This window comes from Sycon ciliatum, chromosome 4, assembly GCF_964019385.1.
Source record: "Sycon ciliatum chromosome 4, ocSycCili1.1, whole genome shotgun sequence".
NCBI classification, from domain to species: domain Eukaryota; kingdom Metazoa; phylum Porifera; class Calcarea; order Leucosolenida; family Sycettidae; genus Sycon; species Sycon ciliatum.
This window is the reverse complement of record NC_088646.1, coordinates 27061611-27089605: the sequence shown is the minus strand read 5'-3', so window position 1 is coordinate 27089605 and position 27995 is coordinate 27061611. Positions and strand designations below refer to the sequence as shown.

At 48.8% G+C, this 27995-nt stretch overlaps 2 protein-coding genes across 3 annotated transcripts; both read right to left on the bottom strand.

Annotated features, from left to right (window-relative positions):
- Positions 1-8: 8 nt before the first annotated feature.
- LOC135815368 (surfeit locus protein 6 homolog) lies at positions 9-4602 on the bottom strand. Its single transcript, XM_065328654.1, has 3 exons — positions 4221-4602; positions 3078-3317; positions 9-1067 (listed from the first exon to the last, which is right to left on the bottom strand). The coding sequence occupies exons 1-3, from the start codon at positions 4458-4460 to the stop codon at positions 783-785; spliced, it is 765 nt and encodes a 254-aa protein (XP_065184726.1). The 5' UTR covers positions 4461-4602; the 3' UTR covers positions 9-782.
- A 546-nt stretch (positions 4603-5148) lies between these two features.
- LOC135815367 (interaptin-like) lies at positions 5149-27518 on the bottom strand. 2 transcript variants are annotated; one of them, XM_065328652.1, is made up of 23 exons: positions 27154-27518; positions 25703-25738; positions 25068-25166; positions 23640-23726; positions 22684-22734; positions 21438-21521; positions 20946-21005; positions 18129-18242; positions 17432-17533; positions 17227-17267; positions 16611-16713; positions 15743-15805; positions 15440-15522; positions 15030-15116; positions 14833-14889; positions 14501-14555; positions 8895-8963; positions 8572-8651; positions 8196-8295; positions 7752-7853; positions 7231-7256; positions 6673-6994; positions 5149-6281 (listed from the first exon to the last, which is right to left on the bottom strand). In XM_065328652.1, the coding sequence occupies exons 2-23, from the start codon at positions 25730-25732 to the stop codon at positions 6021-6023; spliced, it is 2076 nt and encodes a 691-aa protein (XP_065184724.1). In that variant the 5' UTR covers positions 25733-25738; positions 27154-27518; the 3' UTR covers positions 5149-6020. The 2 variants fall into 2 exon arrangements, with proteins under 2 accessions (XP_065184724.1, XP_065184725.1); XM_065328653.1 differs by having other exon boundaries at positions 6079-6210.
- Between the last annotated feature and the right edge of the window lie 477 nt (positions 27519-27995).

The following is a 27995-nucleotide window of genomic DNA, read 5'->3' as shown; positions in this document are numbered from 1 at the left end:
CAAAAGTGTCGAGATGGTAGGGTGCTCTTGCGGCAATGCCAGGGAAATATCCCAACTCACTACAGCACATGTACAAGTACGGTTGTGGACATTGAAATCAGCACAAGCATAGCCCTAGAGGAGCAGTCCTGCACTGCATGCATCTGATAGTGTCAGTCTACAACATGTACATGACTTTGATTGTACAAGAGTAGGACTTTCACAATAGGATTGCAATAGAATTACATGAACATTCCCTGTGCATTTCCTGAAGTCGAGTAGGGAACTGAACAAGATACAAAGAACAAGAAAACTGCCTAGCAGAAAGTAGCGAGTACTGTCCAGTAGAAAGTAGTAATCCAACAACAGGTCTAACTGTCAGACATACGATTGTTAAGATGGTCAATAAAATACTACATCAAATTGAAGTTCTGGACATTTCCAGTCCAATGTGGTCAGCAATAAGTAACACGGGCTTACATGTACACATGCCATCAGGCATGTCCAGGTCCTGGGTAGACTCTACTATTAAACAAGAGTACAAAACCCCCCAGGGGGTTACATGTGAAGCGTGTGGCACGTTCACCGTACAGTCTACCGGAGAAAAGTCTGACCAAGAGCATGCTGGATGGGAATTGCAGGTGCCCCCCCCCCCCCCCACCGCGTGATGAAACCCGACTCCATGAGCAAGATAATGCCGTGCGGTGCTCACAATACCAGGGCTGACCGGCACCGGCCACTGACTCATGACGTGGGATTGCATCAAGAACAGCACAAGCCAGTGTTATCAACTGTCAGATCGCTCATCTCCTCTTATCTCTCTTTGCCTGCTTCTTCTCTTTCTTGTCTTGTATTCTCTTCTTGATATTCGTTTGCCGCTTTTCACTGGCATCCTGCTGTTTCTTCTTCTGCATGCTCACGCGCTCTTGCCACTTCTTCTTGCTCTGCTGTTTGATCTTTTCCTTCTTCTTCAAACTCTTCTTCAGTAGCTTTGGGTCGTCTTTTAACTTGACACCTTCTGCCAATCTCATTGCTCTGTTCCACGTTGCAGTCTTCTCTTTCTCCTGTGCTGCGTCCTTGTCAGTAGTCTGAAAGCAGGCAGTGCACGTGCAATCACACACAAACAGAGTAAAACATACTCAGTAATAATAAATGAATATGACAAGCATGCCACACAACGCCAAGCATCAAGAGAAGGGGACACAAGCCAGCTCGTTCATTGCACTCATGCTCACCAAAGTCGCATCAGCAGCAACGCCTGGAGAGCAAGGACCAAAACGTGCCCCAAGAAACTTGGCACCAACACATGCGCATAGATGTATGTGCATAGCACAGTACTGTTCGCTGAAGTCCAGGTGCTCAGGCTATGCCCTGGCGTTAGCACTGGGTGCTGTGCGGCCGCCGCAGACCTGGCCACACTGCGCTAGTACTAACCAGTGCATGATACTGTTAACCCTTTAGAAGTCGAGATTTCAGTCAACGTGAAACTGAGATTTCAGTCAACGTGAAACTGAGATTTCAGTCAACGTGAAACTGAGATTTCAGTCAACGTGAAACTGAGATTTCAGTCAACGTGAAACTGAGATTTCAGTCAACGTGAAACTGAGATTTCAGTCAACGTGAAACTGAGATTTCAGTCAACGTGAAACTGAGATTTCAGTCAACGTGAAACTGAGATTTCAGTCAACGTGAAACTGAGATTTCAGTCAACGTGAAACTGAGATTTCAGTCAACGTGAAACTGAGATTTCAGTCAACGTGAAACTGAGATTTCAGTCAACGTGAAACTGAGATTTCAGTCAACGTGAAACTGAGATTTCAGTCAACGTGAAACTGAGATTTCAGTCAACGTGAAACTGAGATTTCAGTCCACGTGAAACTGAGATTTCAGTCAACGTGAAACTGAGATTTCAGTCAACGTGAAACTGAGATTTCAGTCAACGTGAAACTGAGATTTCAGTCAACGTGAAACTGAGATTTCAGTCAACGTGAAACTGAGATTTCAGTCAACGTGAAACTGAGATTTCAGTCAACGTGAAACTGAGATTTCAGTCAACGTGAAACTGAGATTTCAGTCAACGTGAAACTGAGATTTCAGTCAACGTGAAACTGAGATTTCAGTCAACGTGAAACTGAGATTTCAGTCAACGTGAAACTGAGATTTCAGTCAACGTGAAACTGAGATTTCAGTCAACGTGAAACTGAGATTTCAGTCAACGTGAAACTGAGATTTCAGTCAACGTGAAACTGAGATTTCAGTCAACGTGAAACTGAGATTTCAGTCAACGTGAAACTGAGATTTCAGTCAACGTGAAACTGAGATTTCAGTCAACGTGAAACTGAGATTTCAGTCAACGTGAAACTGAGATTTCAGTCAACGTGAAACTGAGATTTCAGTCAACGTGAAACTGAGATTTCAGTCAACGTGAAACTGAGATTTCAGTCAACGTGAAACTGAGATTTCAGTCAACGTGAAACTGAGATTTCAGTCAACGTGAAACTGAGATTTCAGTCAACGTGAAACTGAGATTTCAGTCAACGTGAAACTGAGATTTCAGTCAACGTGAAACTGAGATTTCAGTCAACGTGAAACTGAGATTTCAGTCAACGTGAAACTGAGATTTCAGTCAACGTGAAACTGAGATTTCAGTCAACGTGAAACTGAGATTTCAGTCAACGTGAAACTGAGATTTCAGTCAACGTGAAACTGAGATTTCAGTCAACGTGAAACTGAGATTTCAGTCAACGTGAAACTGAGATTTCAGTCAACGTGAAACTGAGATTTCAGTCAACGTGAAACTGAGATTTCAGTCAACGTGAAACTGAGATTTCAGTCAACGTGAAACTGAGATTTCAGTCAACGTGAAACTGAGATTTCAGTCAACGTGAAACTGAGATTTCAGTCAACGTGAAACTGAGATTTCAGTCAACGTGAAACTGAGATTTCAGTCAACGTGAAACTGAGATTTCAGTCAACGTGAAACTGAGATTTCAGTCAACGTGAAACTGAGATTTCAGTCAACGTGAAACTGAGATTTCAGTCAACGTGAAACTGAGATTTCAGTCAACGTGAAACTGGTCACGAATGTACGCACTTACCTTGAGTTCTTCCAGGCGCTGCTGTCGCTTCTCTGCTTTGCTTATGAGCTTCTTCAAGTCTCTCTTCTTCTTGAACTTCTTGCCATCGTCCGGCCTGTCGGTCACATCAATCTTATTGTAAACTAGAGCTGCGGAGTCACTGCCGTTTGCTGCACTGTCGCTCTCTGCTGCTGGCTTTACTGCTTTCTTCTGAGCTGCATTCTTGCTCTTCCCTTGTCCACTGGCTGCCTTGCCAGCACTCTGAGTGTGAGCAACACACACGTACACACACACACATATACGCATGCACACGCACGTATGCAAACAAACACACACACACACATACACATGTACACACACACACAGACAAATATGCATGTACACACATGTACACACACACACACACACATGCACACACGTACACACACACGCACACATGCACGGACACATGCACGCACACACGCACACACACACACACACACACACACACACACACACACACACACACACACACACACACACACACAGAGTATGTATGGTATAACTAACTTTCTGGTAAAATATGACCAGTATGTGATGATCTAGAAAGGGCCAGAGTCGCCAGACTGCCATTCTCACTACCTGCTGCCAACACACATAGCTAACAGAGTCTACTGTTTTTTTTTGTAAAGAATGCGTACCAGGTTGATCTGTGGCTCACGGTCCCAGCACCCACAGCTGGCGATTTGCCCGTGCAACCTAAGCATTCCACACAGTTCAATAGGTTCCACTGGCAATACATGTACACCGCAACAGGCACTTCTTAGTCTTACTCTGCCCTACTCTGCCGTGATGATAACATGAATCAATCCGAGGTCAATCTCTGTCTACATTGTGTCTCATGGAGAAGATTAGTATATGAGCCATCGAGCCATAAGCAATAGTCATGGATCATCTGATCATAAGCCATACGAGTATGTAGTACATGTACTATTCTCGTTTTATCCACAGTGATCTCATGTCCTTGATAAGCTACGGCTACTAGTATTACAACAAGCATATTGCACACATACACAAGCATACCGCACACATGCACAAGCACCCACACGCACGTAGATCTACGCAAACAAATGCACAAAGACGATACACGTGCAGTCAAGTACAAAGACATTGACCAGCACTCACTTTCTGCTGTTCAGGATGACGCTCGCCTTTCTCCGCTTTATTTTGTTTCTTTTTCTGGTCTTGCTGCTTCAATTTCTTGCTCTCAGCTGGCCTATTCGCCTTCTTTATCCAGGGCTCGTGCCCTTCTTTGTACTCTGTTTCTCCGGTTGAACAGTAGAATTTCACAGGGATCAGCTTCAAAAGAGTTTTGATGTGCTGAGAATCATCGGTAAGGCGGGCGAGGACGTCTCCCTCGGTCATCCTATCTTCGACGAGTTCCAACAACAATCTCTCTGAAACACAGGATCACGAATCTAAACTACTACTTGAATCCCTCACTCCTCAGCAACAGACAATAGTCAATCAATGCTATGCGATGGGCAATTATCATGTTTCACTTTACTTTTTTTCTTTCTTTACTACGAATATTTCAAATGTGACTCGATTTGGTCCATTATTGGACGCCATGTTCAGTGACCATGGTGATCCAGCCGATCACTTTTATGCACATTAATTAAATTATTTTTGTCTTTTTTGATTTCGTATAATTTATTATAATTACATTGTAATACATTAAATTAAAAACTATATCAAGACTTCCAGAGCCACACGTACACATGCCATCAAGAGTATTATACTCTTGATGCCATCAAAAGACCGGGGGGGGGGGGGGGTTATGTATACTCTTGATGACATAATATGCGTGTGCCATGCAAGTGAGCCTCAGAGGTGTGGGTCACCTGTACTGTTGCAGCCTGATCAGGGAGTTGCACCCAAAAAGGTGATCGGCTCCCTGTCGGCCATTTCATACCAGCAACTACCGTACTACCAAGAGTATTATAACCGGGGGGGGGGGGGGTATAATACTCTTGCTACTGCCCGATCATGGCTACTGGTAGCTGGCGGCAACCACATGTACCGACAGTGCGGTTCGTACACGTACACAGCAATTTCTACATTCAACAAACCAGAGATCAATGTAGAACATACTAGTAGTCGCCTCAGAGAGGTTTGTTGCAAAGGTCACATCGGCCGGAGCTTGAATGATGGCTGAGATAATCATCCAAATGACAAAATCAAACATCTGCATGGCTGGATATCATAAACAGCGGTGAAGAATGAATGCATGAGCAAATGATCTCAACATGCCAGGCGCAAAGCGGGAACGGCAGTGGCAATGAATAGGCTATTGGTTTCAGGCCGGTGGTAGAACCAGAAGTGGCACAACTCAGCCGTAGTGGTGCTGCTGTGACAAAAGGATGGCTGCTGCTGCATGTCCCCTACGCATTAGTACGCTACTGTACTACTGGGCTGGGAGGAACTGTACAAAAGGAAGGAGGAAAAGTGGCAAGTTCCCAGACACATGCTGTGGAACATGAAGGTGTCATGCTTCATTAAAAAAATCATTCATACTTCAATAAAGGGAATGAATATACATGTATCTAGGTATGACATTGAGAATGCGTTTCGTAACCGTGACAGCTATCATTATTGAAGGGGAGTTATCGCTGGTAAATTTCTCGAATCTAGCGTTTGGATAAAGCTGTTTTAGTGAAAATTATGGCATGAACAAGAGGACAAGAACATTGGGCAAGGAACATTGAAGAAAGGGTCAAGAAAAGAGTAGCTCCACTTCCATATCACACAAGAACAAGTAGTACCGAGATGGAGAGCACCACAATAGATGAATATTGCTGTATCATGGGTTGTGTGCATGAATAGTCAGGTGTTCAATTCACGGTGATCACTGCTGCCGTGGAGTGTGATTGCAATGAGCCACCACAGGTCTGCCGGCTTCTACGGCAAGGTCGCAACGAGATGCTATCTTGTTTTGAGATCATGCCACGTGACTGAGTCGACAAGACGGGACACATCGTGCTCGATGCTGTTCCTGGCGAGAAAGTCAGCTACAAAGTCATCGACCTTCTCAGTGGCCGTTGTCTGATTCCTATGCTGGCCAGTCGTCGGCAGCCTGGGCGCGTGTGTGCCAGGCCCTGGTCGCTGCCTATCACTGGATTGTTGAAAGACAGACGAGACAGAGGTATTAGAAGCAGGAGCGTGTGAAGCAGCAGCGGGACAGTTCTACGAAGACAAGCACACAAAGCAACAATGCACTGGTAAGTCAGCATGTTGACGCTCGGCTGCCAGATACCTGAAGAGTATGTTATCAGTAACGTCATGGCATGAACCTGTCACCACTACTGACCCATTTCACATTTCTAAACCCAACTCTGAAAGTATCTAGTACAAACGGAACACATTTGTTGCTTCAGATCGTTACTGGTGAGCGAGTAAGTGGTGAAGGGAAGGGAAGAAATGACAAGTACTTCGAAGCATAATCTGCTTGATTCACCAAATGTAAACTGGTGGCGAGGAATTTTTCTGTGACGGGTATTCGAGAAAGTGCCCCCCCCCCCCCTCTCAGTGCACTACACCCGTCAACAATCATTCTTATCGCAGACATTGTGCTTACCAATCCCGCACTGGCTGTTGACAGTGATGCTGGTGGTGCAAGTGCGTCAGTCAGCTCCGACAATAGCTGATTGACAACGCTGGCATCGGTCGGCTCGTGCGCACGCATACCCGATATAGTGTCACTCGCTTCTCCACCACGAGCCAGCGGTCCTGCCAAGCTATCGGACGACGAACGAGCTGTGCTGCTGGTTGTGGTAGTGGCTACAGCCGTACTGGAGCTGGTTAAACCTGCGGCCGCGGCTGCACCAGCTCTGGCCTGGTCCCGGGGACGCAACCCGACTACAGCCGGGTTGATTTTAGATGGAAGGCGGCGAAATGAGCTGCAACGAGGAATACATGCACCGAGAAACAAATCATTGCCTACAACGGTTCTCGGTGGAGATACTGCAGGACAGTGCAGGATGATGTCAGGACAGCGTAGGGTGCGCCTAGATTGTATTGTATTGTATTGCACTACAGTACTGGACTGCGCACTCTTCAGGACACAACCATGCGTACTCCACAAACAATGCATAGAGCAATCAGAAGACAACGAGCATACAGCGATTGCCCTTACCTGTTGAACGGAACATCTTGGGAGTCCTGAGCGTAACACACACCAGCATGGAATAACATGCATGTGAGAAAACAAAACTGGTGCAACGAAAGGAGAAGCTTCTCCCATACCTACTTGCACTACACTCATATGTCAAGTTGATCTTGTGATACCAGGATTCAATATGTGTGTGTGATAAGCATGGTAACTGTCGTATGTACCTGCTCAGCGCAGACTACAGTACACACTAAACTACTCGAACTCGGTCTACATGTAAGCGGGAGCGGGCGGTGTCCGTGAATAGGTACTGTTCGGAAATCAGAACTCATATTCAAGTTGTGTAAGTATACATGAACAAGCACGCTATGTTGCAACACATTTCGAGCGTGGGAACAGCGCCATACCACAAGACTCAGCCACACTACTGTACATACCAGCACCGGTACATGAAACAATCTAAGTAGCCGGTTGCAAGAAGATGAGTGTATAGATGCATGGTGGAAGTGAATGTTCTGCACCATCATACATGTACTAGTACTTACTAGGGTAGCAGCAGTGGGATTGCCCATATCACTGCTCTGCATGCGCACAGCAGTGCGAACCTGTAGCTGTTGTCGCAAGTCATCGATTTCCACCACCGCTGCCTACAACAACAACGACGACGACCACAACAACCACAACAACCACAACAACAACCACAACAACAACCACAACAACAACCACAACAACAACAACAACAACAACAACAACAACAACAACAACAACAAACAACAGGAAAACCACCCAATCCTAACAATCATGTTGGGCTTTATGGCGGAAGCAACGATGCCCCCCCCCCCCCACACACGGTATCGAGCCACAGCCTCGATACCATGTAGTGTACGCACACATGGCACATAGACTGATAGATACCGGGCAACAGTGGCAACAATACATGTAATTATTCTGAGAGAGAGAGAACATGTAATCTAAGCATGACGACCTACATTGAATCGGCGTTGAAATTCTTTCTTGTCATGACTGAGCTGGTCATTCTTCTGCTGTGCCTCGGCCAATGCTTGCTGGTGCTTCAAGACCTCTGACTGCCTACCGATAGCCAGACACACAAACACGCACAGATAGATACAGTCCATAGGGGAAGCAGCGTAATTGCCAGGAAAGATCCAAAAGCATCATTACCAGTCCACCTTCAATGATAATGTCATGCTGTATACATGTACTCCATGGGCACTTGTTTTTGTACACACACACTTACGCGCACACACACGCACACGCACGCACACACACACAATATGACAAAACCACCATAAATGTACATTCATATTCTCTCTAACGCCTCACAACATGGCATAAAGCACCCACTTTTCGGCAAGGCGTATGGTGAGGTTGTCCAGCTGTGTCTTGACTTTTTGCTTGCCCAGGCGCTCAGCTGCCCTTACTTTCTGCAAGGAGAACAGGAAACAAACAAACAACACGTGTCAACAACAAGAAACGAACAGACAATGACTCGAAAACAAGAAGCAAAGAGACGCTACGTCTCAACCACAATATATCCATGAACATGAGACTATGTCACTTTGCCATGATCAAAAGGCCTTGCTGGCTGGAACTGGCATCAAGTTCCAGTTCCAGTCAAATGTTTTCAGTACAAATCAAGTTACTTAGTTGAATATGCTACAACGTACGTCTGTCAGATGGCCATGCTCCTGCTGGCATTTCAGCACCATCTGCTGGAAGCTCGTCACCTCGGATAACTACACAGGAAGCACCAACAGACAAACAACACACACATGCACATACACACACACACACACACACACAGACACACACACATGCATACGCACACACATCCTTTCTTTTGGACCTTTTTGTAGTGGTGTTAGTTTACAGAGTGTAATGTATTGCCTTCAAGTACTAATGCGCTGGTGTTGCATTGCGTTACCTTAGTTATACATTGGCACCACACGTTATCATATACCACTCATATCATGTCACACCTATATCATGTCACACCTATATCATGTCACACCTATACGATTGGTATAATAGACTAGCAGAGCTACAGGGAGATCTCTCTCTCAGCCTGCACACCTAACTGTTGGTCACCACATTGGCGCAGTGAACAGGATTGTGGCCAGGCAGGATGGCAGCAGTCAAGGGTCGACCACCACGCGAATTTGTTGTGGACCCCTCTGCCAATATCGCAGCCGATTTCGACCTATGGCTAGAGGACTTCGAAGACTATCTCGATATCGCTAAGGTCGCAGACGCAGGGGAAAAGAAGAAACTGCTTCTAAACCTGGCAGGCCTATCTCTTCGCCGCATTGTGAAGGGTCTCCAGGTCGCAGAACCCTCTGGTGACCAGGACGCGTACCAAGTCTTGAAGGCCGCAATCCAATCGTACTTTCGCCCGTCGGTAAATGCAACTGCGGAGCGTCACAGATTCAGGAAACTCAGGCAGCAGTCTGATGAGTCCGTCACCTCTTTCATGGGACGGCTCCGAGAAAAGGCGGCACTTTGCGAGTTTGACTCGACTGCAGTGGACTCGGTTGTGAATGGCCAGCTTCGGGACCAGTTCATAGCCGGACTGCAGTGCCAGGAGGCACGCAAGCAGCTTCTAATGGAGTCAAGACTAACGCTAGCTGATGCTATCGCGAAAGCTGTCGCATTAGAAGCCTCAAAGGTTGACAATAGGCTGTTCAGTGAGGAAGCAGGAAGGACACTGGACATGCCTTCGGGAAGTGTGGCAGCCGTAGCACCGGATACGGCTGCGGTGAATATGGTGAAACACCGTCAGCACGGCAGAAGCAAGGCTCACACGTGCAAGTACTGTGGCGGAACCCATCCACCAGGCAAGGACAATTGCCCGGCTGCGCGAGTTCGCTGCAGACACTGCTCAAAGGTCGGGCACTTTGAAGTCGTCTGCCTGTCCAAGAGCAAGGAAGTTAGAGCCCAGACTATTGGCGAGGAGGATGAAGCCAATGAAATTTGCGAGTCTGTGTATACCATGCACACTGATCAGAAACACTGGTTCACAGCAGCTCTGCAGGTGGATGGAAAATCATGTGAAGGCCTGCTCGATACTGGTGCAACGAGAACAATTTTGACATCGGACATAGTGCAGCCTACTCGTCGCAGTGACCGAACTCTCCGTGCCTACAACGGGGGAGTTGTCAGCACACTGGGGATGGCAGACGTCACCCTATCATCTGCCAGTCGTAGCTGCACTGTGGCCTGTTTCATTGTACCAAAGGGCTCCCACCGAGTGCTATTTGGCCAGGACGTGATCAAGGAACTCGAGCTACTAGTGCCAACCCACCTGGTGGAGTCTGGAAATGTGGTCAGCGTTGCACCAGTCAGCATTACCGTCAAGCCAGATGCAGTGCCTGTCGCTCTGCCAGCTCGGCGTCCCCCTTTCAGCATCAAGGACGAGATAGAGACAGAACTTCAGCGGTTAGTCGATGCTGACATCATCGAGCCGGTGAAAGAGGCTGCGGCATGGGTTTCCCCAATCGTGCCAGTTCGCAAACCCAGTGGCAAACTACGTTTGTGTATCGACTACAGGCAGCTGAATAAGAATGTTGTCCGAGAGCGACATGTCCTGCCAACCCTGGATGAGATAACAGCGCAGCTGGACGGAGCGCAGGTGTTCTCAGTCCTCGATGCAGAGTCGGGATTTCACCAAATTGAGCTTGACCAGGAGTCGCGTCCACTGACGACTTTCGCGGCCCATTGTGGGCTTTATCGCTTCAAGCGTCTGCCATTTGGTATTGCCAGCGCACCAGAAATGTTCCAGCGCGTGGTCTCGGATATTTTGGCAGGGCTCCCAGGAGTGATTGTCTACATTGACGACATTCTTGTGTTTGGAAGCAGCCAGGAAGAGCATGACAGGCGTCTCGCAGCAGTCCGGCAGCGCCTGGAAGCAGCAAATCTCCGGCTCAATGCAGACAAATGCCAGTTGAGCAAGTCCAGCGTCAAGTACATTGGCCACTGGCTGTCGGGCACCGGCGTGGCTCCCGACGGTGACAAGCTGCAGGCCATTGCAGACATGGCTATGCCTAAGTCGCTTCAGGATGTGCAACGTTTCCTCGGAATGGTAACCTACCTCGGAAGATTCATTCCAGATATGTCGTCCATCTCCGAGCCGGTGAGACGGTTGGCAAAGCGTGTGCCCTTCATTGTGGATAGCGAATTCTGCAACGCGTTCAGCGACGCTAAGACGCAGCTGGTGCAGGCACTGGACCACCTGGCCTACTTTCGTTTGGACCCAAACGTTCCAACGGCCATAAGCTGTGACGACGCATCGCCTTGTGGCCTGGGAGCAATTCTATGGCAGCAGAATTCTAGTGGTCAATGGCTACCAGTGACATGTGCCAGCCGCACTCTCACAGAGGTAGAAACTCGATATTCGCAGATGGAGAGAGAAATGCTGGGAGTCGTGTTTGCGCTGCAACGCTTCCGGCAGTACGTGCTCGGGCGTCACGTCGAGGTGCATACTGACCACCAACCCCTGATATCCATAGTGCAGAAGCCGTTTGATGATGTACCTCCCCGGCTACAGCGTTGGCTGGTGTCTCTCATGCCCTACACCTACAAGTTGGTGTACGTCCCAGGAAAACAGCTCTTGTGCGTGGATGCTTTATCCAGGGCTCCACTACCCGGCCACGCCCCTTCGACTGCTGAGACAAAGTCTATGGCCGAGTTTGTTGGCATGGTGCTAGAGGCCTGTCCAGTAGACCTGGAGCAGGTTGCACAGGCCACGCAGGACGACTCTATTCTACATAGTATTCTGCAACGAGTGCTGACGTCCAGATGGGAGGCTGTGAGTGCAAGTGAAGAGGCATACTTCATCGTACGCGATCAGCTCTCAGCCTCAGAAGGTGTCGTGCTTTTCAACGCAAGAGTGGTCATCCCGGAAGCGCTTCGCACTGCAGTTATGGCGTTGGCACATGAGGGGCACCCAGGTCGAGCTGCATTCCTGGAATCTCTCCGACGTCGAGTTTGGTGGCCCGGTGTCACAAAAGATGCCACATTGTACGCCGAGCGCTGCTCGGAGTGCTATAGGAAACATAGCAACTCGCATCAGGAGCTTCTCCCTTCTGAGATTGAAGGTGTATGGGAGAAGCTCGCAGTAGACCTGGTGAATGTGGAAGGACATCAACTGCTTTCCATCATTGACTATGGCTCGCGCTACCCGGAGGTGATCCTACTGCAAAGCACGTCAACCACCAGCGTTGTGAGTGCATTAATGGAGACGTTCGCAAGGTTCGGCTTGCCAGCACAACTGGTCTCGGACAATGGTCCCCAGTTTGCTGGCAGAGAGATGGCAACGTTCCTCCAACGCCTAGGGATCCGTCACGTTAAATCGAGCCCACGCTACGCTCGGTCCAATGGCATGGTTGAGCGTTTTCATCGCTTACTGAAGGAGCGGATGGCAGGGCTTAAACCACATTTACCGTTCAGCCGACGCCTGCAGCAAGTGTTGTTCGACGTCCGTAACAGCAACAACTGAATGATTGGGATGGCGCCAAATGAGGCGCTGTTCAGTAGATTGGTTCGCACGAGGCTCCCCGCGTCAATTACTCCGACGATTGTCAATCCGTCCCACCAAATCCAAGCCAAGGCAGACATGGCCACGCAGCATGACGCTCGCCGTGGAGTGCGAGCGCTTCCTTCAATGAAGCCGGGCACTAAAGTTATAGTGCAGGATGGTTACTGCAACCCAAGACAAACTTGGAAAGTCGTCGAGCAGTACGGACGACAGGTTGGAATCACGGATGGACGCAGAATACTCCTGCGGAATCGTGTTCACTTACGTGAAGTGGTCCGGCCGGGATGCCAGGTGCAGCCAGAGGTAACACTGCAGGAGCGACATCTGCGGCAGCCGAGCATTCCTCACCCAGATCGGCCACCTGCAAGTATGCCACAGACGAGACGACAGGAGGAGCCTAAGTCAACTGGACACCCTGTGCAGCCCGGTCCTGTTCATTCAGAAGCAGGTCCGACCGGAGTCGCCAGTGGAAGTACACCAGCCCCAGATGCATCACCAGCGCGACCGGATGACCCTCCAGAGAGTCAGCGTGCCAACCTGGGAAGCCGGGTGGCTGGAGGGCCTGCCGGTGGTGGGGCTGTATTCCGTGAAGGCATCGTGACCCGTGCAGGAAGGAGCGTTCAGTTATCACAGAAAGCAAAGGATGCTATGGGACTGGTGTGAGGAGATAGCACTAGGGTTCAGAGCTAGTCTTGAGTTGCATTGGCTCAATCCTTGAACACAACATCTGATCGACGTTGCGTTGTACGCTGCAGTTTGTATTCAAAATTGCGTTCTTTTTAAAAAAGGGGGGTAATGTAGTGGTGTTAGTTTACAGAGTGTAATGTATTGCCTTCAAGTACTAATGCGCTGGTGTTGCATTGCGTTACCTTAGTTATACATTGGCACCACACGTTATCATATACCACTCATATCATGTCACACCTATACGATTGGTATAATAGACTAGCAGAGCTACAGGGAGATCTCTCTCTCAGCCTGCACACCTAACTGTTGGTCACCACAGACGCCCATCGTCGGAGGCGATGATAGCGATGCTACAGCAGAAGCCATAGCAGCTTGTGCTGGTATTGCACCATTCAACAGCTTGCAAGACTGAACGCATCCAGACACACACGCGCGCACACACGCGCGCATCCACACACGCATCCACACACACACACACACACACACACACACACACACACACACACACACACACACACACACACACACACACACATTTGACGCACATCGCCAGAGGCGATGATAGCGGTGCTACAGCAGAAGTCATAGCAACTTGCGCTGGGATTGTAACATTCAACAGCTTGCAAGGGCAATTGAACGGGCAGCTGGGCTGCGAAGCCCACCTCATTAAATGTACTGCACAAGCTTTTTTCCGCATTCGAAGTGCGGATGAGGGATGACGGGAAACAGTATTCAGGAATGAAGTTTCATTCTTGACCAAACCATGTGTGTTGACATCCAAGAAACCTCACACAAGGCAATCGACCTACTTTTCTAAAAGATACATTAAAACCTGGTTTAACTGGTTCTAAAGACCACCCGGCGACCGCTTTTGCTTGGACCGTGGGGTGGTCGCTTAAACCGGGTTTTACTGTACCGAGGCAGAAGGTCAATATACTTGTACAAGTAGAAACATCGAGAATGCCGAGAGGGATTACTATATCGAAGGACAGTACCAGTATCAGTGTTTAAAACGCAATACTAGAATCCAAATAAACATTGCATTGTACTCACAGCATGCTTCAGGTCAGCACGGAGCGTTGCAGAGTCAGTGACACATTTGGAATGCCTGGCCAGAATAGAGATACATGTACAAGCTACGTTGGTGAACCTTTGCAAAAAAGTGCTCAATGCCACGAGATACACGAGATACAGGTAGGTAGAAACAAAGTTGTTACTTGTACTGTGCAGCTGTTCCGACTCACTCATGCATTGGGAGACACAGGGTGTGTCAAAAAAAATCACGGTGTGTGTGTGTCAGGTGATGCTGAAATCACAGCTCCTGCACAGTGTCATGCAAGAGAAAGCGCACTCACGAGTGGAATGTGTAACAGAAGACCACGTACCGATTGTCAGCTTCCGCCAAAAGCTGTCGTAAGTGGTCTTCATTCTGTTCCAGCTGACTGCAACACAGGGTGAGACATACATATGCAACAAATCCAAATTATCAACAGTTTGCGTTAACATACTAGTTCCATCTTCTCTCCAAACAGTGACAATGAGCATGTTGACCAAGATAACGCAACCATGCCATGCAGATCACCTTATCTGATTCTGTGCCTGTCCTAGCTCCTCTCGGACTGCAGTGAGCTCCAGGGAAATTAACTGTCGGTCTGTCGCTTCCAGATCGCTGCACAGTAAGATCAGCAGATAGGAAAGAGACACTATTCATTATATGGGATTCAGGCGACAATGCAAGCGCACACAACCCTTCATACATGTACGTACGCACACACATGCACACGCATACAATACAATACGCCCATCCGGAGATTCACACACACACACACACACACACACACACACACACACACACACCGCCAATCTGCAAATGCACTGGATGTGCACCCGCAGATTTTCTCTTTACACACACACTTACACACTTACACACACACATGCACCCCCCCCCCCCCCACACACACACGCAAACACACCGCTCCCACCTTTGCTTACTCTATATGTGTCTGCTGTCTGTCCACAGTTGTGAGCAGCTGTTCAACGCGCTCGCGGTGCTGGCAGCAGTCCGTCTGAGCAGTCTGACAATGGAAAGAAGTGGCAAAGCCGGGATGACTTGACTCAGGTAGAGCGATGTGCAAACTTACAAACGACCGTTGCAATGCACACCCTAGACTATGAACAAGTACAACATGTGATGAAGCCAGGGCACAGCAGCCGCGGCATATGTGTTGAAGTGCACAACCTTGTACTGAAGTAAAAGTAGTGGCAGAGGTCATGCAGTTGTCAAACCATACTCACCTTGATTTGCTTCTGTAGCAGCTTGACTTCGTCTCGCAGCGCCCCGTTATCCAGCTCCATGTGCTGTGTTACAGTGTAGATGAGACAGATGATGTCATCACAGCAAGCAGGTCATCAGCAATCACAGTCATTCACCCACACCGCAACCAGGCCATCATTCATCAATAAAAGCTGATCAGACCAGCAGTGCGCAGTACATAAGATAAGACGCCTGAAAGTTTCTAAATACCGTATTTTTCCGGAGTAAGTTATAAGCCACACTTGAGTAAAAGTCACACCCAGGTTCTTGGACATCTACCCCTGTATATCACCATTCATTTGACCATCGGAGTAGAAGCCACACCGACTTTTTGGGTGAATTAGGAGTGTTTAAAAAGTGCGGCTTATAGTCCAGAGAATACGGTACCACTAGTAGCAAAGATATTGCACGCACCACCAGAGAATGATTGAAGAAGGCCGCGGCGTGTGGGTATACATGTACATGTAGCTTGGAAATGGAATACAAACAGTACACGTACTGGCTAGGCGACGCATACTCGTACAGTAAGTTATCATTACTACCCCCATGTACAGTGGACTCAAACACGTAGGCACCCTTTTCCAAATTACTCCACCATCCGGCCAGTCTCTGGGTCATGTGGTACGGCATGTTTGACCGTAGTTTGAGTTGGAAAAGGTCTGACCAATTGTACTTGCACATGACTCAAATGCAATTCCGAGTAACGAATAAGTCCTAGTTCTGGATGGTGTTCCGGTACCGCAAAGACCAGGAAAGAGAGCTCAAATGTACACCAGGGAATAGAGTACAGGTACAGGCAGTGAAGGGAATGCAGACACAGACATAGGCATGCCGGGAGTGAGTGCTTACCTCAAAACGCGTGCAGCGCTCAGCTAACTGTCGTCGATAGCCTATGTTCTCCTCTGTTATGCTCTTGGTCACCTCCTGTTGTTTCTCCAGTGCTTTGCGGATACTTTGAACCCCACGCACACCAGGCACATTGCAGCAAGACAACACCAATACCGGCACCCATGCGCACGCACACGCACGCACATACACACACACAAACTTTAGAAGGGGCTCTCTGTTCGTCTCTCTGTCTGTCTATGGTGTCCTGGTCATCATGTGTGACCTTGTCTCTTCCTCTAGCAGAGACCTTTCCAGGAAGTCTAAGATTGAGACGGCTCTCAAAGGGTTTTAAGTTAGTATTGACCTATGGGACAATGGCCGACAAGGGCGACTTTGACCATAAGCAATGTGCCTCACAACTACATGATTACTACATGACTACATGTAGTAACCTTTCTGATAGCTCACTGACTTGCCAGTTTGAGCACTCTGGCAAGGTACGTTCAGGCCTGGTTTAAATCTGGCTTTGGAAATTTTATTTCATCATTGCTATCCGGTTCGGCCTCATTTTCTCTGTGCTGCGCTGATGAGTCCGCAACGGACGAAACAATTCTCTCCGCAGATTGAGTGTACTAACCTTTCAATATTCTTGTTGCTGTCGTCACGCACCGACTTGATCTGATGGGACATGGAAGATGTGAGAAAGAAACGGAGAAAGTGATGAACCCTGCACCTGCAGTAGTGTCTGTTGTTGTTGTTGTGTTCAAATGACAATTTCACGTTTAACTTACACCGCATTGCACAAGCACATCAAGTGACAACATAACTGGCGGCGTCCTTACTCGGGTTTCGAGATCTCGGACACGCTTGGTGTGGTCTCTCTTCGTGTCATCCAGCTTCTTTGCACTGGTGGCTGCTTGCTCCTTGTAGCGATCACTTGACGCCTACAGCAGTGCACAAGAGGAAGGAAATGCTAAAGTTACCCTCAGGTGAAATTCATAGATTTGCTCCAAACTCCCCACCATGCACACACGCGCTCTCTAGCCGATCTTGTTCGACACATCAGCAACATGACTTAACACAGATTCCTCCAGTCCATACAGATATCTCACCAGTGATGGTTGTGAAGTACTGAGTGGCTAGCACATTGTGAATAGCACTCATCTCGTTTTCTACAGAAAATTACTGTGAAAACTGAAAATGCAGCAGCGCAATCGCGCCCTTGACAATGCCTCAAACACATAATTATTGAGTAATACGCCTGTGGTCCCCCCGGAAGGGTACTGTAATTTCACAAATTTTCAGTGTACTTTTATTTTCGGCACTTTCGGTGCAGCTGTTCCATACCTAAAATTTCAATACATCGAACAACCACTAACACACATAATGCAATAGGGAACTGCTTCTCTGTACCGAAAATTTCTGTTCACCTAACCTGGCCTTTTGCCCTCATACCGAAAATAATGAGCACCGAAAAATTGTGAAATTAGAGTACTCGGCTACACGCCTGCATACATGTGTAAATGACAAATTACCCACCTGATGGGCTGAGCAACGATCGGACAGTTTGTCCATCTCCATTTGGGCAGAGAGCATCTTGGCGGCTGCCTCCTTTTCTCCACATTGTGCTGTCCGCAGTTTCTCCTCCAGTTCCTAAAATGAAATTCCCACAAAAAAATAGAGGATGATTCTCTCTGTAAGTAAATCCTGGCACAGCGGCTTCCCCACATTACAATATACTTTGTCTGAGGAGGCGGGCTGCATATCAATGGAAGATTGGGTCAAGCGGTTTGTTGGCAAGCTCGAGGGGACATTGAGCGGACAGGAGCTCATATGCACTAGCTGTGTGTTCTCAGGCTACTTGTGACGATGATGATTGAATTGCACTGCAGAGAGTGTAAAAGCTTCCCTTGCATGGAATTCCACATCAATTACATGCATAATTATCAATGTGTGTGTGTGGCCAAAGGCGGGCAAAAGATAAGCACAGTGCGCATACATGCACACACACACACACACACACACACACACACACACACACACACACACACACACACACATACACACACACACACACACACAAACACACACACACATACACACACCTCAGACATGCCCATCGCGGACGCGATGATAGCGAACAGCTATGTTAGACATAGCAACTTGTGCTGGGATTACACCATTCAACAGCTTGCAAGGCTACACACACACACACACACACACACACACACACCATTAGACCATTGGACGCCCATCGCCGGAGGGGATGATAGCGATGCTACAGCAGAAGCCATAGCAGCTTGTGCTGGGATTGCACCATTCAACAGCTTGCAAGGCTGAAGAATTGACCGCCACTATTCAGCCTGGTCTACACCACACAGCTATGAAGAGGCTTTTTCTGGCCCACACCCACACACCCACACCCCAGGGGCGTGCTTGGCGAGGGGCACAGGGGGCAAGTGCACCCCCCCCAAAATATTTCGATCGGGGTTTTGAAAAGTCACCAATGTATTGCGGAAAGCCCGACCTCGCGGGAGCACATCCTGCACCTGTGTCTTGCACATTGTACTAGTTAGTTGTAGTGCAGTAGGGGTCTAGTGCGCGGCGGCCTACATGCAGCCAGGCAGTCCCGTACGTACAGCCTGTCAAGTGTCATATCAGATTGCATGACATCGCGAAAGGATGCGACCACAGTGGCACACGGACGTCAGCGCTTGAAAGGAAAGAGAACGGAAGGGAAGGCACAGTGACATGTCGAAGGCTTTTGATAAAGTGCACCACGACAAGTTAATTCAAGACCTCCTTGCGGTTGGAATTTCTGGAAAAGCCCTTAGTTGGTTCGTCGACTACTTGTCCGGCTGCAAGCAGCAGATCCTCATCTCACCTTCAACCAGCCCTGCTCTGGCTTGCACCTGCGGAGTGCCCCAAGGCTCTGTTCTCGGCCCTGTCCTCTTCAGTATATACACACGAGATGTCCCTTTGGTTTCCTCGCCTGTGCCAAGTGTACAATTTGCAGATGACATAGCCCTGTACGACTCCCAGGCCTCAGCGGCGGAAGCGTCCAGAACCCTCACCACAGCGGCAACTGCTCTGGCCGGTTGGCTGAAGTCCCGAGGCCTCATCTTGAACGCCACCAAGAGCCAGGTTCTGACTATCTCTCCCCAGCAGCATGTACAGGAAGTAACAGTCAAAAGCGGCGACTGTCTCCTCCCCTCAGCGTCTTCTGCACGCTACCTCGGCGTTCACCTTGACAATCGCCTAGACTGGGACACCCATGTAAACTATGTGGTCACCAATGTTGCCAAGAAAATTGGCGCCTTGTGGCGGGCACGCCGAAGCCTATCAAGATGCTCTCGTCAGGTGTATGTGAAGGCGGTCATAATGCCCGACCAGCTTTATGGCTCCTGCTGCTTTTCAGCCGCAATGCGAGAGGGTCAACTGAAACGACTGCAAACCGCGCAAAACAGAGCCATCCGCTGTATCGATGGCAACCCGCCCCGGACAGCCATGCAGCCGCTGCTCACTGCTCACTCCCTGTACCATGTCAGCAAGCTCTACAGGCAGAAAATATTGATCACCATCTGGCGGTGCATCCACGCCCGCACCAGCCCTGTGCTCGCCCAGCTCCTGACCCCGGCACAAGGCACCCCTACCCGCCATCAGCAGTCAAATGGCCTACTAAGCCAGGCAAACCGTAGCCGCCGCGGTCAGCGGAGATTTTCTGTTGCTGGTGCTCTGCTGTGGAACGCTCTCCCTGGTGAGGTCCGCACAATTACCCGGCTACCTGAGTTTAAGCATGCATGTGTACCATACGCCTGTAGGGAGTAGTTCGAGTTGCTGCTGATCGCTCTGCTCTCCCTCCCCGTGCAGTTCAGTAATCCTCACGTAGTATCACAGATACATCGTATTCTCTCTCTCCCCCCGTTTACTCGCAGTTATTAGTATCCTATTTTCTTACTTTGTGCTTCCATAGCTTTTTCTATGTTCTTCCATAGCCACTTCTAGGCTAAGCCTTCGCCGTCATTTTATTGGGTCGTCATCCCGTTTGAATGTGCGAAGTGAAATAAAAACCAACCAACCTACCAACCAACAGTGCCGTCGACGGATTGGTTTTTAAACTTTTGTAAAGTTGTCACCCTTTATTTTGAAAAAAATTGATATGATGCTGTACTGTGTTCATTCTTGATGACATACAATCTTTGTAACAGTAATAATGACGTCACATGTACAAATATATGATGTTGTCACCGGTGCAACCTTTTGAAAATTGCTGTTGTCTGGAAGTGGTGCACCCCCCTGGAAGGGGAGCCGAGCACGCCCCTGTCACCCACACACACAGTGACACAGGGACAATACCGTGTTCTGTTGGTGCTGCTCTAACAGTTCTGTGTTCCGCGCCGACAAGTCTGCAGTCAGCTGGAAAAGAAAACATGCAGGCACAGAGAGAGTAACAGCACACAGTGGAAGACAATATCAAACAACACCGTTGGAGCACAGTAAAAGCAAGCCACCAAATACCCTCCTCTGTAGCTTCAGAACCTCACGGGCGATTCACATGGCAGGCACCTGACAAGATTGGATTTGCCTGTCATGTGAATCGCCTATAACCCCTACCAAGCACATCCACACTCACTTGCACTTTCATCCTTGTCCAGTGCATCCCTTCATGCATGGTACTCGGGCAAAGAATTCCTGACTATGTCTGAAGTACATACTTAAAGGTAGATATTTATGCACTAAATATGGAGCAAAATTGTAAATGGCTGTTTTACAACTACTGTACATGACTTGCATTGATTTTAATTTTCAAGAAGTTGTGCTGCCTTCAATCTGTTATCGATACAGTACCTTGTCACGCTGCTTGACCACCTTCTCATAGCGCTTTGTATGCTTAGCTTTAGCATCACTATGCGTATGTAACAACTGTGCGTGCTGCAAAACAAGGTAGAAAGATACAGAAGCAAGTGCCGGCAGGTGCATGGTACAGTGAGTAACACTATGCTATGAGGTAGATGTTTAATCACAGTAAAATCCCGTCAGAGCGCCCCTACCTCCGCCACCCTTCGAGTAGGTCCAGGTGGGGAGGGGCGGATGGGCGAGTCCTACTTGCCGCATTCGGTACTACATGAAAAAGTACTCACCCTACGAAAACTGTGTGTGTGTGTCTCGTACACCGACCAAAGATCAAGAGCAGGAAGTCCTACAGACCCATCAAAAACCCAGGGTTTGTGCGATCCCTGGTCAAGAGGGTGTGAACTGTTGCGCACATTTCCAACCGGGTCGAGCACGCGTCTACGTCTGCAGTGCGGTACGGCATCACACTTCACAGAGTCATACGAAGATTCTCACTTCCCTGACAAGAAGTCAGGGTGGGGCGCATGGGAGAGATGGGGCGCATGGGAGAGACGGGGCGCATGGGAGAGACGGGGCGCATTGGGAGAGACGGGGCGCATGGGAGAGACGGGGCGCATTGGGAGAGACGGGGCGCATGGGAGAGACGGGGCGCATGGGAGAGACGGGGCACATGGGAGAGACGGGGCGCATGGGAGAGACGGGGTGCATGGGAGAGACGGGGTGCTCTGGCGGTATTTTACGGTAAATGTGATGACAGTGAATAGAGGATAGCAGGAAAAGCATAGACATGATAAGAGAGGGAGAGAGACAGAGAGACACAGAGAGAGACAGAGAGACAGAGAGCGAGAGACAGAGAGAGAGAGAGAACGCGAGAGAGAGAGAGAGAGAGAGAGAGAGAGAGAGAGAGCGAGAGCGAGAGAGCGAGAGAGAGAGAGAGAGAGAGAGAGAGAGAGAGAGACAGAGAGAGAGAGAGAGAGAGCGAGAGAGCGAGAGCGAGAGAGAGAGAGAGAGAGAGAGAGAGAGAGAGAGAGAGAGAGAGAGAGAGAGAGAGAGAGAGAGAGAGAGAGAGAGAGAGCGAGACAGCCTGGAGAGAACATGCATTGTTTGCAAGCATATCAATTCACAGATAGTACTGATACACAAGAAACGATGCCAACTAGCACAGCACAGGTATCATGGCATGAACAGTTGAACACTCGTATTCACACCCAAGGAAACGCATGCCAATAGCTCGCCTCACCTTATTCCTAAGCTCATCCAGCTGTTCAGTATAGGCTTGTAGTTCCCTTCTCTATTCAAAGGAGATGGTAGAGACGAAGCAGACAAGAGATGGTGGATATGTAGCCAAACGAGCAAAACAAGTTGCTATGCCGCACGTGCAATCCTACTTATGATTTTCAAGAAGAACGTTCCACCTTGATCCGGATAGCGTGTGGAAAGACTGCTGATGGTCTTGGCATACTTAAAGTAGTGGTACCCTGCCTCCTTTGCGTGGGACAGGCTCCACAGCGATTGGACAATACAGGGCATCCTAAATGTAGTGACTCTGCACAGTGAGCCAAGGGCTACACTCTGCGAACTGTCAACCTCACTATGAAGCCTTGGATACCACCACTGGAATGCATCGAATATTCTATTGACTATACAGAATACAGTTATATCATGGTTATGCATGTAGGCAGGTCAAAACAGTAGGGGGGGGGGGGGGGACAGTTACCCCGTAACCCATTTTTCCATTTTCCAAAACTGTCTTGCCATGCAAAAATGCAACATACGGGAGGGAACCCCTCGACTTCACGCCAGACAAGTGCGCTTTTATGACTCCTCTGTTAGTGGCTATCGACTGCATTTTTGTTGAGTTGCCTGAAAAAAACGACAAATGAGTAGGGTGCCACAATTTCACGGAGGATGGGGGGGGGGGGGGGCTCAATCAGAGTAGGGAGCACTGCCCCCCCCCCCCCCTCCTTTGGCTAGAACCATGGTTATAATTATGTAGGTCCTCGTGACCATTATATGCGAGGGGAGAGACTACAGGAAGAAGTTTAACGCAGTGACGATCAACGATCAACATGTGCACCGCATGCAACGTTCTCTACGCACTGCGGGCACCAGCCCCGCATCATTCAACCGGATTTCCATGTCCACGGCCGACAGTACATGTGCTTGACTACAGTAGGTGTTAGAGTCTTGCCTCACCTGAGAGATCATAAGTTTGTCGAGCTCATCCTTCAGAGATCGGACTTGATCCTCTCTGTGTTGAACGATACCGTTTAGGTTATTGACCTGTCAAACACACACACACACACACACACACACACACACACACACACAAGGTATGCAAGAATCATTTCCAAAATGAACGATAAAACAAATTATTTCCTTGCAGAATGGGCACGCGTACAGTCAAATCTGTCGTAAGCGACCGCCCCTTGGTGCAAGAAAAAGCGGTCGCTTACGGCAGATGGTCTCTTACGGCAGATGTATGGTAAATCCGGCATACCAGGTATATGCTTCCATGTACTCAAATCGACGAGAATAATGTGATTTCTAATATCATTTTATTGGATATTCAACGACGACCATACCCGTATAGAACGCGTATGCGACACGGCAGTAGATCGACACTGCGGACTTGAGAGCTACAGCACAGCCTCAGCACAGGCCAGGCGCCAGTCGATCGCACTTGCAAGACAGCGCATTTTCACACTTTGCAGTTGACAGCGCACTGGCAAGTACAGTTTCGCACCTTTCTGAACCTGGGTCGCGGTCGCTTACAGCAGATTTGAATGCAGCCACCGTGCATGAAATCGCAGTCGCTGGTCGCGCACAGCAGATGGTCGCTCTGGACAGATCAGTTTGTATGTGAAACCGTCGGTGCACGGAAAATCGGTCGCTAACGGTAGATGGTCGCCTACGGCAGAGGTCGCTAACGGCAGATTTGACTGTATCAAAAACCCTGTTGCTGACAAGTACAAGTGAGCATGTACTGTAAACCGTGAAATTATTGCGATGGTCTAATTTCTGCGAAATTCGCGACCGCGTGGAAATCGCGAAATTTAGACAGCGCGAAAAGGAGATCCATGGAAGGTGTAGCATGAATGCCACAGTAGAAAATTCTGCAATCGCAAAAATTAAAACCTCGCAAACCTGTCCGGATTCCGAAACCGCGAACTAAAAACGCCGCGAAAATTTCACGCTTTAGAGTACATGTTTTGTGGCTCTACTGCTCCACCGCACATGGCAGACATCCGCCGCTCCACTGACACTCTACATTACATTCGTGGCGCCATGATTTTTGAGCAGATGAATTTGGACTTAAACAATAATGTTGATTTCTCCAAGGTGCAAGAAACCACACCGTTTTTCTGTATTCTTTCTCGCAAAACATTCCTTGCTGAGTGAGTTGTGAATATTCTCATTGTGCGCCACGATTGCAGCATGCCTGCCATCGACAAAGCTGCTCCACAAAAACTCATGGTAATCCACGAGCCAGCTGCAGGAGCTCGAGTCACAGTGCCTATGGTAATCATCACCATGCACTTCACGTGCTGCCAAGCAACAGAGCCGCAGTGGGAACCGGGCATAATTTATAGCATCAATTCAGACCAGGTGGCCCGGGCTTACTTTTTGCCGAAGATTCGCAATATCCGTGTCCCGGTCTCGAATATCTCTCTGGCATTGCCTATCTCGAGCGGACAGGACACTCTCAACCTCCTTCAATAGCTGTACGAGAAAGAGCAAAGCAGCACCCATATGTTCAGACCAACAGAGAAGAAAATTGAACTCTTTTGTTAAAATAAACGCAAGGAACAAGTCCCCACATCCTTTCTCCTTAACAATCAGTTGATGTACGGCCTCAGGTCGACGGGTGGTCGGTGGTAATTGGCATAGTGGGCGGGCATATCAGCTCATATCACAACCCTACTCCGTGGCAGGCTTCTGCAGCAGGTGATGCCCCAGGGTCCTCCAAGATAGCGTAAATGTACGTATGTGCCACAATCCAACCAAGACACCGCCCTCATGGATCATGCGAGGGCCAGTTTGACTGGGTGCTGGATGTAAACTGATATCAGTGAACGAATGCGACATATTGTCATATACGAGGTTTTGCTTGAAAGACGAATGCACAGAGCATGTGTGTGTGTGTGTATGTGTGTATGTGCATGCACGCACATTTTTGCCAGGTGCATGTTCAGCTTTGCTCCGGCAAGGCTATCTTTAACGCAGTCAGGAGAGACGGAAAGATGCCAATAGCCTACCTTGCCAACATCCCGGTCACATGCGGCCATCACCACCTGAGAATGCACAAACACACACGTACACAGACACACACAAGCACACACACACAGACACACACAAGCACACACACAGACACACAGTGAGAGTAACGATGAAGCCATCTCGGTTGGCGTGGATGAGTGAGTCATGTGTACAGGCTGAGCTCCCTCCAACCCAGGACATCATTCCCATGGCTACATGACTGCATGGAGGTCATGCAAATCACTTCATGATGGTGAGTCAGCGGAACTGCTTATGGACGCTATGTATACAGCGTGAGTCACCAGTGCATCGCTGTGCCACCACTGGCAAAGTATCTAGGAGGCACATTACTGGAGGACTGAAGTGCACTAACCCCCCCCCCCCCCGCCCGACGACATGCCTTTCATGATGTAAATATCCTTTCCACTCTCTCAACCCTCTTCAGGAAAAATGCTTGAAAATGGTCAGTTTCCTGGCTGGCAAACCAGTAGATTATCCAGTCCACTTGCAAGTTTACCAAAACTGTCGCAAATCCCCCGCAAAGTATGCTGCAAATTTTGAGCTTTTCTTCCGCGATTTCCCCCATGAGACAGAACGAATGAACAATACTCGCCAAAAAAACCGGCCAATGCTGCACATGGTAGTCGACTACGATGCATGCAGTATTGGCCGGATTTTTTTGGCAAATATTGTACGTGGGTATGCGCAATCCAGGCTGTAAATGTGCTGACGTTCGGAAGATTTGCAGAGTCTTGTGTACGTGTTAGTCCACGTCTACACAAACTTGTTATCGTGCATTTACAGATCTAGATCCACATCGTGTGCATCGCCTACAACTGTCACTCCTCAGGCGCGTGCGCCGTATGGGTTCCTGGGTGCCCGGAACCCCCCTTTTTTCGCTCAAAATGCAAGATTTTGCTTCATTTTTTGAAATTTTTCCCAGGGGAGCCCCCCCCCCGAACCCCCCCCCTTGAAGGGCACCGGCGCACGCGCCTGCTCCCCCCCCCTTCTCCCTGGCTCTCTCAAAATGTGGGTGCAAAGCTGGACTAGGTGGTCTGGTGGCAGGACACATCAGTCATCATTGCGGTTCAGACATTCATGTACATGTAGATCTTAGTACACCATGCCATGGTATGGTATCAAGAGTACACAACCAGGCACCGGCCTACAGTAGGCCCTGGCGGGCCAGTGGGGGTTACGTGCTTTGTCTTGATGTACCCTATACTTTTGTATTATTTTAATACATGAGTTGGAGAGCTCTGCTTTCACAACCGTCAACAATGCACGGTCGCCGCATGGGTCACGGCTTCACCGCAGTGCACGGCGGCTGTACAGACTCAGTGTACTTGAGGCATGCGACTTGACTTGAGCATAGCAGACTGACAACACCCAGCAGCACCAGTCATGCTAAAATCCGAATTTCAAGAAACTGCAAACACACAAACCATACCTTGGTTGCTCGGCTTGAAGCGTGACGCTCGAGCTCCAGTGCCCGTCGGAAGGAATAAATAGTCGGCAAGGGAAAGCCGTCGGCGAACTTTTATAGTGGATGGACAAGTTGAAAATTCTTTAGGACTGGGGAGAAAGGAATACTTGAAGTTGTAGATGCTTCTTCTTTTGATAACCACAGACTTTCTGTCGACACATGTATGTGCAGCTTATTGTGCTAGTGCGGGGAAACAGCGTAGTGCATGATAGCTCCAACTACAACCTGACAACAGTCAAACACTTTCTCCTCCAGTTTGAAAATTCAAATTTTTTACATGCAGCAGATCTACTCCGCGATCGCCACATAGACGAGGGCCTAGGCTAGGGGGGCAGACCGAGGCCGAGGGCCAGTAAGAGCACGGGAAAACACATCAAAATCCAGGCCGTTTGACCCTGCCTGCAGTGCATTGTACCAAGAGTAGATAAACAAGAGTGTGCAACTCCGGATCTCTCCTGCACAATCTGCAGATACCCCGCGCCCACGGCGGAATTTTTTGTTTACGTCACCTTTTTTCAGAGAAACGCGGCTTTGCCGCAGAGCAGTGTGAGAGCACGTGCTGGGCACCGACCTTGCAGTGTAAAGCCCAGCCAAGTGCACGAGGGAAAACTCTCCAAAAGGCTCGCAGCGCGTGCGTCGTCGAAAAGATTACGTCAACAAAAAATTCCGCCGTGGGCCAACCCAAGAGTCTTGTTTATCTACTCTTGATTGTACGGTTCGAACCCCAGTTCAGGTACCCTTTTTGGACCCTTTTTCAAATTTCACAGCACCGCACAGTACACTGCAGTGTAGGATAAAATCTTGAA

Coding starts and splice junctions, on each gene's coding strand:
- LOC135815368 (XM_065328654.1), bottom strand. CDS start 4,460: ATGACCGAGGGAGACGTCCTCGCCCGCCTTACCGATGATTCTCAGCAC. Junction 3,318..4,220: donor GTCATCCTGAACAGCAGAAA/GTGAGTGCTGGT, acceptor GCTCACACTCAG/AGTGCTGGCAAGGCAGCCAG. Junction 1,068..3,077: donor AGCGCCTGGAAGAACTCAAG/GTAAGTGCGTAC, acceptor GCCTGCTTTCAG/ACTACTGACAAGGACGCAGC.
- LOC135815367 (XM_065328652.1), bottom strand. CDS start 25,732: ATGGCCGCATGTGACCGGGATGTTGGCAAG. Junction 8,652..8,894: donor AGCATGGCCATCTGACAGAC/GTACGTTGTAGC, acceptor TTCTCCTTGCAG/AAAGTAAGGGCAGCTGAGCG. Junction 7,257..7,751: donor ATCCCACTGCTGCTACCCTA/GTAAGTACTAGT, acceptor TGTTACGCTCAG/GACTCCCAAGATGTTCCGTT.